The following is a 13,006-nucleotide window of genomic DNA, read 5'->3' on the forward strand; positions in this document are numbered from 1 at the left end:
TTAGTAAAATAAATTGTTTTTTTTATGGTATTTGTTTTACAATTTTAATTGAATAAGATTTAATTCTTATTATCTTCTGCCAATCAAAAATTCAAAAAAAATTATTTAATTTATTTATTTTTTCAATAAATCTTTTATTAGTTTAGATAAACTTCATTTATTTATCAAAATTATTTTGTGTCTATAAATTTAATGATAAAACTAATTTATTAAGCAATAAACCAAATAAAATAGAAACAAGTTTGTTATTTAAAATTAAATTTTTGTTTTTCTAGCTAATAAATAATTTAAAAAAAATCATTTCATTTAACAAACAAAAAAAATTAGAATATTATTTTATAAATAAAAAATAGCTTTCTATTTAACTAAAATTAATTTTTTGTATTATTTTTATTTATTATTTCATCTATTTTTGAATAAAATTTCCTATAAAATAATAGATTTAATTAAATTGATAATGATGCTATTTAATCTTTAGGGTCTTCTTTAGTAAGTTGTAAGAATCTTAAATACTTGCTTCTAGACCTGAAGTAAAAAATAAATTTATATTTTTAATCTTTTTTTTGCTTATATCTTAATGAAAAAATGTAAAAAATAAATAAATTAATAGGAGTAATCGCATTCGTAATTAGGGAGCTATAAGTTTTGGCACTATTTTATCAGGCTGCAATAAACTTTTAGTTTTGATTCTTTACCTCTAGTAAAATATAATCAATTTTTTTTATATATGAAGAAAATTCAACTTTTTCATTAAAAATTAAATTATTTATATTACTTTTTCTTATGATTACCTTTTCCCAACATTAGTACTTTTGAAATTATCTATCTATCTCTGACTTTCATTTTAAATTAAAAAAATAATTTGATATTAATATTTAATTTATTAATAACATAAAGCAATAACAATATTGTAGATGCAAAGTAAGTAAAGAAAATAAGTGGAAAGCTCTATAAAACTAAAAGATTAGTGAACAAATAATTTAATTTTTGATAAAATTAATAACTTAAATTTGTTATTTATCCAAACAAATTATTAAATTTATGTTAAGAAATATTGTTATTAATTAATATAAAGTAAATATATATTTTATTTTAGAAAAATATGAAAAACTAAAAAAAAATTTTTATTTTATTTAAAGCATTAATTAAGAAAAACAAGATGCAATACAAAAATTTCGTGGTATGCATGCAACTTATTATGAAATACATTTTTTAGTTATTTATTAAAAAATCTATCTGATTTTAATATTTTATAATAGAATTTTTATTAATTAATAATTTAATTTATAATAATTTCCAAAATAAATAATTTTTTTACATCAAAAATTTTAAATTTAGCTAAATTTTGTGAAGTAAATGGGGTAATAAAAATAAATACAGGATTTGGGGGGCAATTAATTAATTAATTTCTAAAGAAGAATTTCTAAATTTTTCCTAACCATAAAACGCATATTAACATATTACTTATATTCAAATATATTAACCCCCCTATAAAAAAACTTATTAATTAAAAAATAATAGGGGAAATATTATTTTTTCAAATCAATTAAGAATAATAAATAAATTTAAAATAGATCTGAAAATAAAAAAAATGTTATAATAGTATATTTAGTTTAATAACTTGCAAGAAGTAAACTATTTACTTTTTTATTATAACTTTTCTTAATTTTTATTTTTCATAAAAAAGTTTTTAAACTCATCTCTTGAATCTCATACTTTCGTTTAAATTAATCTTAGGTAATTCTTTATTATTTTTATTTCTATTTTTCAGTTATTATTTTTTTATTTTTAGCTAAAAATTTCCTTTTATTATTTTACTTTAATAAAATTATTATATTCTTTTTTTTTAAATTTAAAGTTACAAATAAATTTATCCAGTCGAGGCTTCAATATTAGGTTCTAGCTTATAAAAATGTAAAAATCTCTAAAATTTGACACTTTTACTTGAGTAAAAATAAATTTTATTAAATATCTTGAAGTAAGTTCTTCAAAAAGAGAATAAAAAATGCTTTAATTAACTAAATTTAAATTATTTGGCAAATTTATAATAGTTTATTTGAGGTTTCAATCACTTTTTTATTTTCTACCAACTTATATTTATAATTTTTCTTTTAAATAAAAAAAATTCTAAATAAATGATAGCTCGAACTATGTTGGTGATTATGGAATATAAAGTTTAGGTACTTCTTTGGCAAAATGCTCTAGTATCTTACACTTGACTCTTTTCATAAGGCAAAATTATATTTTTTGCATTTTTATTTTTAATTATTATTGAATAAAAATTATTTTTATTTTTTTTAATTGCTTTCTTTTTTCAAACTTTAATTTTAATAAAATTATTTCTTTATTTTAATAGAAATAACAAAATTGGGGCATAAGGAGCATTAGATTTGTGCTATGGTTTGGCTTGCTGTTATAAACTTTAGAGCTTGGATCTCAATTTTAGGTAAAATTTTAGAGTTTTTATAATATTAGTTAGAAAGAAAAATGTTTATTATTATGATTGATAGCCTTAATTTAACAAAAATTTTTTCTTTTTAACATTTAATTTATTTTAAAATCAATTTTGATGATTGTTTTAACCATTTTCTTATCATATTTGTTAATAAATAAAAATAATAATTTTATTATAAATTAAAAGCTTTAATTAAATTGATCTTTAGTGGAAAAAAGACTTATTTTCTGCTTTAACAGATTTCACTTTTGTTTCAAATCTGACCCTGGACTTTTCGTAAAATAAATACTTATTTTATTATATTTCTTTCTTTTATTTTACTGAAACATAAAATAATAAATATAAAATGATTTATTAAAGTTTAGTGAAATTTTTATTGTTTCCTTGATTTATAATTTAAAATTTTTTCTTGTTGTAAAAAAATTAATTTCTTAAGTCAAAATAAAACTATAAAAAAGTAATAACTAAATTGATCCATAAGGAGTAATAAATTTGGGTCGCTCTTTGGTAAAATGTGTTAATCTCCAAGGCTTAAATCTGCTTATTAAGTAAAAATTTTTTATTTTGTTGCTTAATTACTATTTTTTAATAAATAAAACTTATTTTGAAGTCTAACTTTATATCAAAATAAATCATAAAATCAAGAAAAAATAAATGTCTCGAAAATTAATTAATATCTCAAAAAAATTTTAAATATTAAGCAAAATCTTTTTTTGCCTTAATTTTAATTAAAAATAACTACTAATAGCAAAATAAATTAATTGAGTGTTTTATTATATAAATGCAAGTTTAAAAAACTAATTATGCATTTATTTAAGTAAATTTAGTGCTAATTAAAATAAAAATAAAAAGCTTTTCAATTATTAATTTTTCAGTATTTAACTTTAGCTTAAATTTTCATTTTAAATGATAATTAATTTTTATTTTTTTTATTAAATACAAAAATTCATTTTTTTAAAATGATTAAATAGTGCAAATAAAATTGGAGAATAGGGGGCATAAGGTTTAATTTCTGCTTTGCTTAATTGCAGTAAACTTTCAAAATTATAACTTGATCTCAGGTAAATTTTATATATTTTTATTAATTGTATTAATAAATAAAACATAGTGCAACTACTTATAACAATTTAATTTATTCCTTAGATTTAAGGTTTACATGCGTTTATTTACATTTAAATTAAATAAAATTTAACTCAGTGATTTATTTAAATTTTTATTTATTGTTTGTATATTGTCTTCAATACAATTAAAAAATAATTTAATTTATCAATAGATTTAATGAATTTGATGGAGCAAGTATAGCAACAAATATAAGAAGAAAACTCATTAAGTTGAAAAGATTGGTTATTAAAATAATATTGTTATGATTAATTTTATATAATGTGAATGTTTCACAATATATGTTATATTCTATCACTAAATTCTTAAAAATTATGTAGATTTTTATATACTTGACACAGATAATGCAGATATTTATATAATAGATTATTCCAATTAGCAAATATATATTTTAATAATAATAATTTCATTATTTATTTTATTTTCTCCTTTAATAATTTCTTTACTCATGAAAATTTTGTCAAGTTATTTTATTATGATTTCAATACAATTTTAAGTATGATTTTGATTTAACTAAGCTTTAATTAATTAATAATCTAATTTCCCTCAGTATATGATTTAAAGTATTGCTTGATTGATTTGTTTCTTTTTTGACTATAAACTAATGAAAGTATTACCCTATATTATGAGTTTTGAAGTATGATATTATAGATTTTAATATGTAAGATTAATGAATTTAAACATAGAATTATGTCTCTATTTTAATTATTAATTATTTTATATCATAGAATTAGTCTGTTGGCGATAGTAATGTAGTAGAGATGTATGTACCTTCTAGTATATATTAAATTCTAATTTTAGTGAAGGTTATAGGAAGAAGATATGTTTGACTTTATTTTATAATTTATCATGTGTATATAAAATATTTATGTGGTATTACTTTTTTTATATAGATCGATTGAAAAAGTAATTATTTTATAATATATCATCGGAAAAAATGATTTACAAAACTAGAATATTTTCCTGAAAGTTATCCATTTTATAAATTTTTTATTATCTCCATATCCAATTTAAAATTTATTACATAATGATAAGTGATTAAGATATATTCTATGTAAATTAAGGTATAATATAAATAGAAAAAAATATACATTTTTCTAATTTTTTCAATACTTTATTAATTATTTTCCTTCTCTTTCTAAAGTAAATCAATTCTTCTAGGGATTGATTGAGTCATAAAAGAGAATTTACAATCGGGGCTTTTTAGGATCAGTAAGCAGTAAAAACCTTTCTGCCTACTATTTTTTCGCCTTCCAAGTATTTTCCTTGGAGGGCTACTTTTTAGACTTTTTTAAAAACAACTATACCGAATTTTTTTTTAATTATTCAGCCGTATACCGTATCATGAAATTTATACGGTACAGCTGTATAATATAGTTTTACCGTATATACGGTCGATCCCTAATAACCACAATAAGAATTTTCAACTGAATTTTAAAGCAGAATTCAAAATTAACTTTTAAGAAAAATTAAAATAATTATTCTAATAAAATAAATGTTTTCCTATTCAAAAAAATAATTATTGTTTATTTCCTGTATAATAAGCATATCATTTTTTATTACTTAAATGCAAAAATTTTTAATTAGGTGAATGATTATCAGTAAATATATAAAATATCAGTGACTATTTTTGCTACATTCAAAATAGAAGTATAAAGGGGATAATTATCTTTTTCTTATTTGATTAATTTACTTGAGAATTTAATAATGCTGATTTTTATTTGTGAATAAGCTAATTAGAAATTAATTCAACTACATCAAAATTGACTTTTATTATGAAGCACGATCAATTTTTAAAAGTCTGAAATATAAAATAGTTAATATTTCTTTGATCAAATTTTGAAAATGTTTATTTAATTATTAATCATTACACATTCATTTCATAAATATTTTTTACCTCGAACTTTATTAGAAATTGTTAATTTCTTATATGACTAGTAAATACATGAATGTATTTTTTAATTAATAGATAAGATTTACTCAGAATTTAGAAATTGGTAAATTATTTGATCTTTTAGTTATGTTAGATAATTTAAATTCATTTGAAAGATCTAATCCCTACTTCATTTTGAATACAAAAATAACTAAAAAATATTTTAAATAGTTAGTTCTCTTAAAATATATTTTAATTTGTTAAGAGGTTAAGAGAAAGCTAATTTGTTTAAAAGTATCTAGTCTTTCTTTTTGTACTTTATAAATATATGCGATTTTGATTGATCTATCCCTTCAGAAATATTTTTTCATAAAGAAATATGACTAGTAAATACATGAATGCGTTTTTTAATTAATAGATAAGATTTACTCAGAATTTAGAAATTGATAAATTATTTGATCTTTTAGTTAAGTTAAATAATTTTAATTCATTTGAAAGATCTATCTATTCCCTACTTCATTTTGAATACAAAAATAACTAAAAAATATTTTAAATAGTTCGTTCTCTTAAAATATATTTTAATTTGTTAAGAGGTTAAGAGAAAGCTAATTTGTTTAAAAATATCTAGTCTTTCTTTTTGTACTTCATTTGTATAAATTTATGAGATTTTGATTGCTCTATCCCTTCAAAAATATTTTTTCATAAAGAAATATGACAAGCTTACATTTATTTAGCCTTTTCAGTTATGTATAATATCTATTGACCAGTGATTTTCAAGCCAATTTATGATATTATTTTTTGATAAAATTATTTTTACAAAATTATACGCAAAGCTTACACATATCTAAACATTTAATTAATCTTAATTAAGATACCATTAGTAGGTAATTTATTTAATGATGTAAAATAATATCTATTTTTTTAATTTGTTTATATACTGTAAATATTAAAAATCAACAAATATCTTATCTTCAGGATTTTAATATTTCACTATTTCCTAAGTACTGTAGCATCTATTTTTTTTCTCCATTTTTTATTGTGTCAGAGCACACTTTTCTTTATATATAATGAGTTAAGTAATGAATAGTTAGTAATGTACTTTTTTTTAATCATAAATGGTTCATGAAAAATAATATTTCATATTAATAGACTCATATATTTTAGTTAAGTCAACATTTTTTGAAAAAAGAAAAAAGCGTTTTAAAACTTTTTGGATGAAAAAATCAACAAAAAATTGTAGGGTAGTTAGTAATTAATTAGTGTAAATAAATACAAACTAAAAATAGATCAAAAGATTAATAAAATTAATAGCAAACATATTTTGATATGAAAACTAAATTATGGGTATTTTAAAACTAACTCAAAATCTACTATATTTACATACCTTTTTTTTAATTTAAAGTAAGAATATGTTTTCTAAAAAATTTAAATATAATATTAAGAGATTCTAGTTTTTTTTAAAGAATATTCTTCTTAAAAAGCCTAATTTATTTATATATTTTTGTTTATAAAATCTAATATTTAATTAAGGACACAAAAAATCTGTAGATAAAAAGAGTGGTCAATAGCATTAATACATATTAAACATATAATTTATATTGAAATACATGAAATTTTATGTGAAAATCTTACAAAGAATTTTTTAGATTTATGAAAATTAATATTTTCATCTACCATCTATTTTTTTATGACTTACTTTTGATTTGGGAATAGCATACAAAATTATTTTAAATTTATAAATAAATATTTATAAATTTTAAAAAAATAATAGTTAATGTTTATTTGATTTAACTTTGAAAATGTTAAATAATTATTTATCATTACACTATCATTTAATAAATATTTTTTTCACTCAAACTACTTTATTCAAAGTTATAAATTTGTTATGTTATTTGTAAACTCATGAATATACTTTTGAATTAATTATCAGAATTCAGAAATTGATAAATTATTTGATCTTGTAGTTATGTTAGATATTTTTAAAGATCTATTCCCTAATTCATTCTGAATAGAAAAATAACTAAAAAATATATTAAGTAAATTTGTTGTCTTAAAATGTATATTATTTTGTTAAGAGAAAATCAATTTATTTAAAAATATGTTGTCTTTTTTGAATTTTATTTGCATAAATATATGCGATTTTTATTCCTCTATCCTTTCAAAAATATCAAAAATGTTAATAAATATTTTTTTCATAAAGAAATATAACAAGCTCACATTTATTTAGCATTTTTAGTTATATATAAAATCTATTTATCAGTAATTATCAAGTCAATTTATGATGTTACTTTTTTTTAAAACTATACTAATAGAATTATACTCATTTGTCAAAAACTCAAACAAAAGTATAAATTTTTTCTTTTTAATCTTACACATATCCAAAAAGTAAACTAATATTAATTAATAATTGTTACTTAAAAAAACAAAAATAACAGTGTAGTTAAGCTTGAAATTAACTAAACCTTTGAAAAATAAATTTATTAGTAATATTTTGTTATTTTTTGTTTTTTATTTATATACATAGTGCATATAAAAAAGACATGAATTTTGAGTAAAATGAAAAAATAAATTTATTATTATAGCAATAATTAAATAGTAAAATAAATTAATAGTTGCAAAAAGATATTTTTTTAATTTAATAGGGTAAGGTATAAAAATTAATAAATGCTATCTCATTTATTGAGCTTTTTAAGTTACTACCTAATTTCAGCTCGCTTATCTGACTTAATAAGCTTAAGATATTTTTTTATTTAATAAATATTATTGTCAAAAATCCTCTTTATTTTCCTTTAAAAAAATGCTATTTATAAACGCCATCTTTTTAATTTTACTAATGGATTAGCTTGCTTTCACTTCCTAAAAGAATACATTTCTACTAAATTTGTAAAATTTTTCTTAAAATTTTAAAATATAAATTATTCAGCCCCTTGTTTATAACTATTTATTATTTAGAATTGTTTAGAAGGCTCATTATTATTGACGTTTTTTATTCAAATTAATTAAAGTACTTAATCAGAAGAAAATAATTAAATTAAGAAATTTTATTCTATTGATCTATCCATCTTTATAAATACCTAAACCAAACAACCTCTATTCATAATAAATAATTAATTAATGAATTAAAAAAGAAATTAATATAAAAAAATTTAAGTAAAATGACTATTTTAAAGTTACTAATAGTTTCGCTTTTAGTAAGCTAAATATTTGCTGTAGGTGCTGATGTTCTCTGCAGTGATACTTAATGCACTACTCCGGGTAATTGCCCAACCCCTCCTACCAGCACTCCTGCTTTGAGTTGGGGGAATGGTTTAGGTGCTGGAAGATGCGCTATTAAGTCTTGTCCTCTATCTGGAACTTCAATTACTGGTACTTCTGATATTTATTGTCAATCTTGTCCTGGTACTCCTAACGGCAGTAACCAAGCTGTCTTTGCTAACACTGCAGGAAATGCTTGTGTGGCTTCAAGTGCAACCTGTGGTAATTCTAGACCTGCTAATACATGGACTGATGCAGATTGCCTTATATGTAATGGTAATACTGCTCAATATGCAAATGCTTATAATTCTGGTTGCTAAGCAACTATTCCTCTTCCTGGTACTGATGTTAGTTGCACTGGTACTGGATGTGCTAGTCCTGCAAATTGCCCAACCCCTCCTACTAGCTCTCTTCCTTTGAGTTGGGTGACTGGTTCAGGTGCTGGAAAATGTGCAATTAATGCTTGTCCTCCATCTGGCACTTCAATTACTGGTGCTACTGATCTCTACTGTCAATCTTGTCCTGGTACTCCTAACGGCAGTAACCAAGCTGTCTTTGCTAACATTGCAGGAAATACTTGTGTGGCTTCAACTGCAACATGTGGTAATTCTAGAGCTGCTAATACATGGACTGATGCAGATTGCCTTGCTTGTAATGGTAATACTGCTCAATATGCAAAGGCTGATAAATCTGGTTGCTAAGCAAATCCTATTCCTGGTGCTGATGTTAGTTGCACTGGTACTGGATGCGTTAGTCCTGCAAATTGCCCAACCCCTCCTACTAGCACTCTTACTTTAAGTTGGGTGACTGGTTCAGGTGCTGGAAAATGCGCAATTAATACTTGTCCTAAATCTGGAACTTCAATTACAGGTGTTACTGATCTCTACTGTCAATCTTGTCCTGGTACTCCTAGCGGCAATATATAAGCTGTCTTTGCTAACACTGCAGGAAATGCTTGTGTTGCTTCCACTGGAACTTGTGGAAATAGTAGAAATATTAACACATGGACAAATGCAGATTGCTTGGCTTGCAATGGTACAACTAATTAGTATGCTAAATCTGATAAATCTGGTTGCTAATCAACAGCTCCTTCTTCTGCTTAATCTTCATCAAACTCAATGATAATTTTAAGCTCAGTTTTATTTTTAGTTACATTCCTTTTCTGATTTTTTATATTTGAAATAAACTAATTCAATTAAAAAACAGAATTTAAATAATACTTATTTGATTGTTAGATCTACTTTAACCTTTGTATTATGTATGATGATTTAATTTAAAAGTATTATTGTGCAGTCAATTATTTATAAAATTTATTTTCATTTTATTTCTTTTTTGTTTTTATTTTTCTGCAAATCATATTCTTTCATTTCATTCTTAAATTGTTCATTAAAATTTTTTTTTTTCAATATTTCATAATGACTCTAGTTTAAACCTTTTTTAATTTAAGCATATGTTCTAAATAATCTTGCTTAATTTTTAAAAAATAAAATTTTGGGAAGCGTCTAAAAATGAACTTTAACAGTTTTAACTAAGGAAATTAGCCAAATGGCTAAAACTATTAATTTGTACTACCTTTTATGAATCTTTTAAGATAAATTCACAAGAGAAAAAAATTTAATGGAATTTCTTCTTAAGGTCTCTAATTTCCTATGAATGCTAATGGTTAACTATTTTAGTCTTCAAATAGATAGAATTCCTAAAGCTTTTAAATTGCTATGATCAATAATCTACAGCTGTCGCAATAGCTAATGCCTAACTAAAATCAAAATCAATATATTATTCAAAATTAAATTACCTACCATCCTAACGGCAACTAGTTACTGTCTATCAATCAATCATGTTAAGCCCAAAATATATACAATTTGAATAATAATAATTATGTCATGATGTAATAAAATATCTTGTTTTTCAAAATGATATCCAATTTATCAATCCTCAAAAAGTAAATTTACTTTTTAATTTATTTAGTTATTTATTTTGAACTTATTTTATTTTATTCTAACTTCATCAATATATAAATTTATTATTATCACAGAAAATTTTTAATAAGTATGATTTGAATATATAGAAAATGTCTAATAAAGAGGAAAAATTTCCAAAAAATTATTTTTATTTTAAAAGGTCTATGTTTTTTTAATTCTTTTATCACTTCTAAAATATTAAAAATTTCTTAATATATTTTTCGTAGAAATATTATTTTTGCAAATCAATTAAGAATAATAAATAAATTTAAAATAGATCTGAAAATAAAAAAAATGTTATAATAGTATATTTAGTTTAATAACTTGCAAGAAGTAAACTATTTACTTTTTTATTATAACTTTTCTTAATTTTTATTTTTCATAAAAAAGTTTTTAAACTCATCTCTTGAATCTCATACTTTAGTTTAAATAAATCTTAGGTAATTCTTTATTATTTAAAAGAAATATTATTTTTATTTCTTTTTTTCATTATTATTTTTTATTTTTAGCAAAAAATTTCCACTTATCATTTTTACTTTAATAAAATAATTATATTCTTTTTTTTGATATTTAAAGTTACAAATAAATTTATCCAGTTGAGGCTTCAATATTAGGTTCTAGCTTATAAATATGTACAAATCTCTAAAATTTGACACTTTTACTTGAGTAAAAATAAATTTTATTAAATATCTTTAAGTAAATTCTTCAAAAAGATAATTAAAAATGCTTTAATTAATTTAAATTTAAATTATTTGGCAAATTAATAATAGGTTTCAATCATTTTTTTATTTTCTATTTTTCTTTAATATTATAAAATTTTTTTAAAAATGATAGCTCTAATTATGTTGGTGATTATGGAATATAAAGTTTAGGTACTTCTTTGGCAAAATGCTCTAGTATCTTACACTGACTCTTTGCATAAGGCAAAATTAAACTTTTTTTCTTTTTTATTTATAATTATTATTGAAAAAAAATTATTTTTATTTTTTTTAATTACTTTCTTTTTTCAAACTTTAATTTTAATATAATTATTTTACATAAGCTAAAAAAAATATTTTAATAGAAATAACAAAATTGGGGCATAAGGAGCATAAGATTTGTGCTATAGTTTGGCTTGCTGTTATAAACTTTAGAGCTTGGATCTCAATTTTAGGTAAATATTTTGAGCTTTTAAAAATATTAATTAGAAAGAAAAATGTTTTTTATTATATTGCTTAAATTTAAAAAAAATTTTTTCTTTTGAACAGTTAATTTATTTTAAAATCAATTTTGATGTTTATTTTAGCCATTTTCTTATCATATTTGTTAATAAATAAAAATAATAATTTTATTATAAATTAAAAGCTTTAATTAAATTGATCTTTAGAGGAAAAAAGACTTATTTTCTGCTTTAACAGATTTCACTTTTGTTTCAAATCTGACCCTGGACCTTTCATAAAATATATATTTATTTTATTATATTTCTTTCTTTTATTTTACTGAAACATAAAATAATAAATTTAAAATGATTTATTAAAGTTTAGTGAAATTTTTATTTTTTCCTTGATTTATAATTTAAAATTTTTTCTTGTTGTAAAATTTCTTAAGTCATAATTAAACTATTAAAAAGTTATAACTAAATTGATCCATAAGGAGCAATAAACTTGGGTCGCTCTTTGGTAAAATCTATTTTTTAATAAATAAAACTTACTTTGAAGTCAAACTTTATATCAAAATCATAAAATCAAGAAAAAATAAATGTCTCGAAAATTAATTAATATCTCAAAAAAATTTTAAATATAAAGCAAAATCTTTTTTAGCCTTAATTTATTTTGTTTAAAAATAACTTCTAATAGCAAAATAAATTGAGTGTTTTATTATATAAATGCAAGTTTAAAAAACTAATTATGCATTTATTTAAGTAAATTTAGTGCTAATTAATTAATTAATTAATTAAAATAAAAATAAAAAGATTTTAAATTATTCATTTTTCAGTATTTAACTTTAGATTAAATTTTCATTTTAAATGATAATTAATTTTTATTTTTTTATTTAATAAAAAAATTCATTTTTTTAAAATTATTAAATATTGCTAATCCAGGTATTGAAATTCCGCTGAATCGACTTTTAGGAAAAATTTTTTTTTTAATTTTAATCACTGATATTAAAGCATCACGTTAATTAATTAAACCAATATATATTTTAAAAAATGAGTTAAGTAATGAATAGTTAGTAATCTACTTTTTTTTTTAAGCATAAAAGCCTCTGCTGAAAATGTAATAAATATGATAGTCAATAATAAATTCAAGGCATAAACAAATAAATTTATCATGAATTAAATAATAATCTATTATTTATTAAAAG

At 20.4% G+C, this 13,006-nt stretch overlaps 3 protein-coding genes across 3 annotated transcripts; all 3 read left to right on the forward strand. All coding sequences in view use genetic code 6, as the record gives it.

Moving 5' to 3' along the window:
- Positions 1-2,196: 2,196 nt before the first annotated feature.
- On the forward strand, positions 2,197-3,822 carry TTHERM_000733919 (hypothetical protein; the record flags this gene model as incomplete). The annotated part of the gene is made up of 6 exons (XM_012796380.1): positions 2,197-2,204; positions 2,357-2,446; positions 2,642-2,731; positions 2,914-3,003; positions 3,427-3,516; positions 3,729-3,822. 6 exons carry the CDS (start codon positions 2,197-2,199, stop codon positions 3,820-3,822), a joined length of 462 nt encoding a protein of 153 aa, XP_012651834.1.
- A 4,780-nt stretch (positions 3,823-8,602) lies between these two features.
- On the forward strand, positions 8,603-9,868 carry TTHERM_00733920 (hypothetical protein; the record flags this gene model as incomplete). Its single annotated transcript, XM_001011540.1, has 1 exon — positions 8,603-9,868. One exon carries the CDS (start codon positions 8,603-8,605, stop codon positions 9,866-9,868), a length of 1,266 nt encoding a protein of 421 aa, XP_001011540.1.
- Positions 9,869-10,210: 342 nt separating this feature from the next.
- TTHERM_00733930 (hypothetical protein) lies at positions 10,211-11,829 on the forward strand (the record flags this gene model as incomplete). The annotated part of the gene is made up of 2 exons (XM_001011541.1): positions 10,211-10,590; positions 11,727-11,829. The coding sequence occupies 2 exons, from the start codon at positions 10,211-10,213 to the stop codon at positions 11,827-11,829; spliced, it is 483 nt and encodes a 160-aa protein (XP_001011541.1).
- Positions 11,830-13,006: the final 1,177 nt, after the last annotated feature.

The sequence above is a fragment of the Tetrahymena thermophila genome (assembly GCF_000189635.1).
Source record: "Tetrahymena thermophila SB210 genomic scaffold scf_8254736, whole genome shotgun sequence".
In the NCBI taxonomy this organism is placed as follows: domain Eukaryota; phylum Ciliophora; class Oligohymenophorea; order Hymenostomatida; family Tetrahymenidae; genus Tetrahymena; species Tetrahymena thermophila.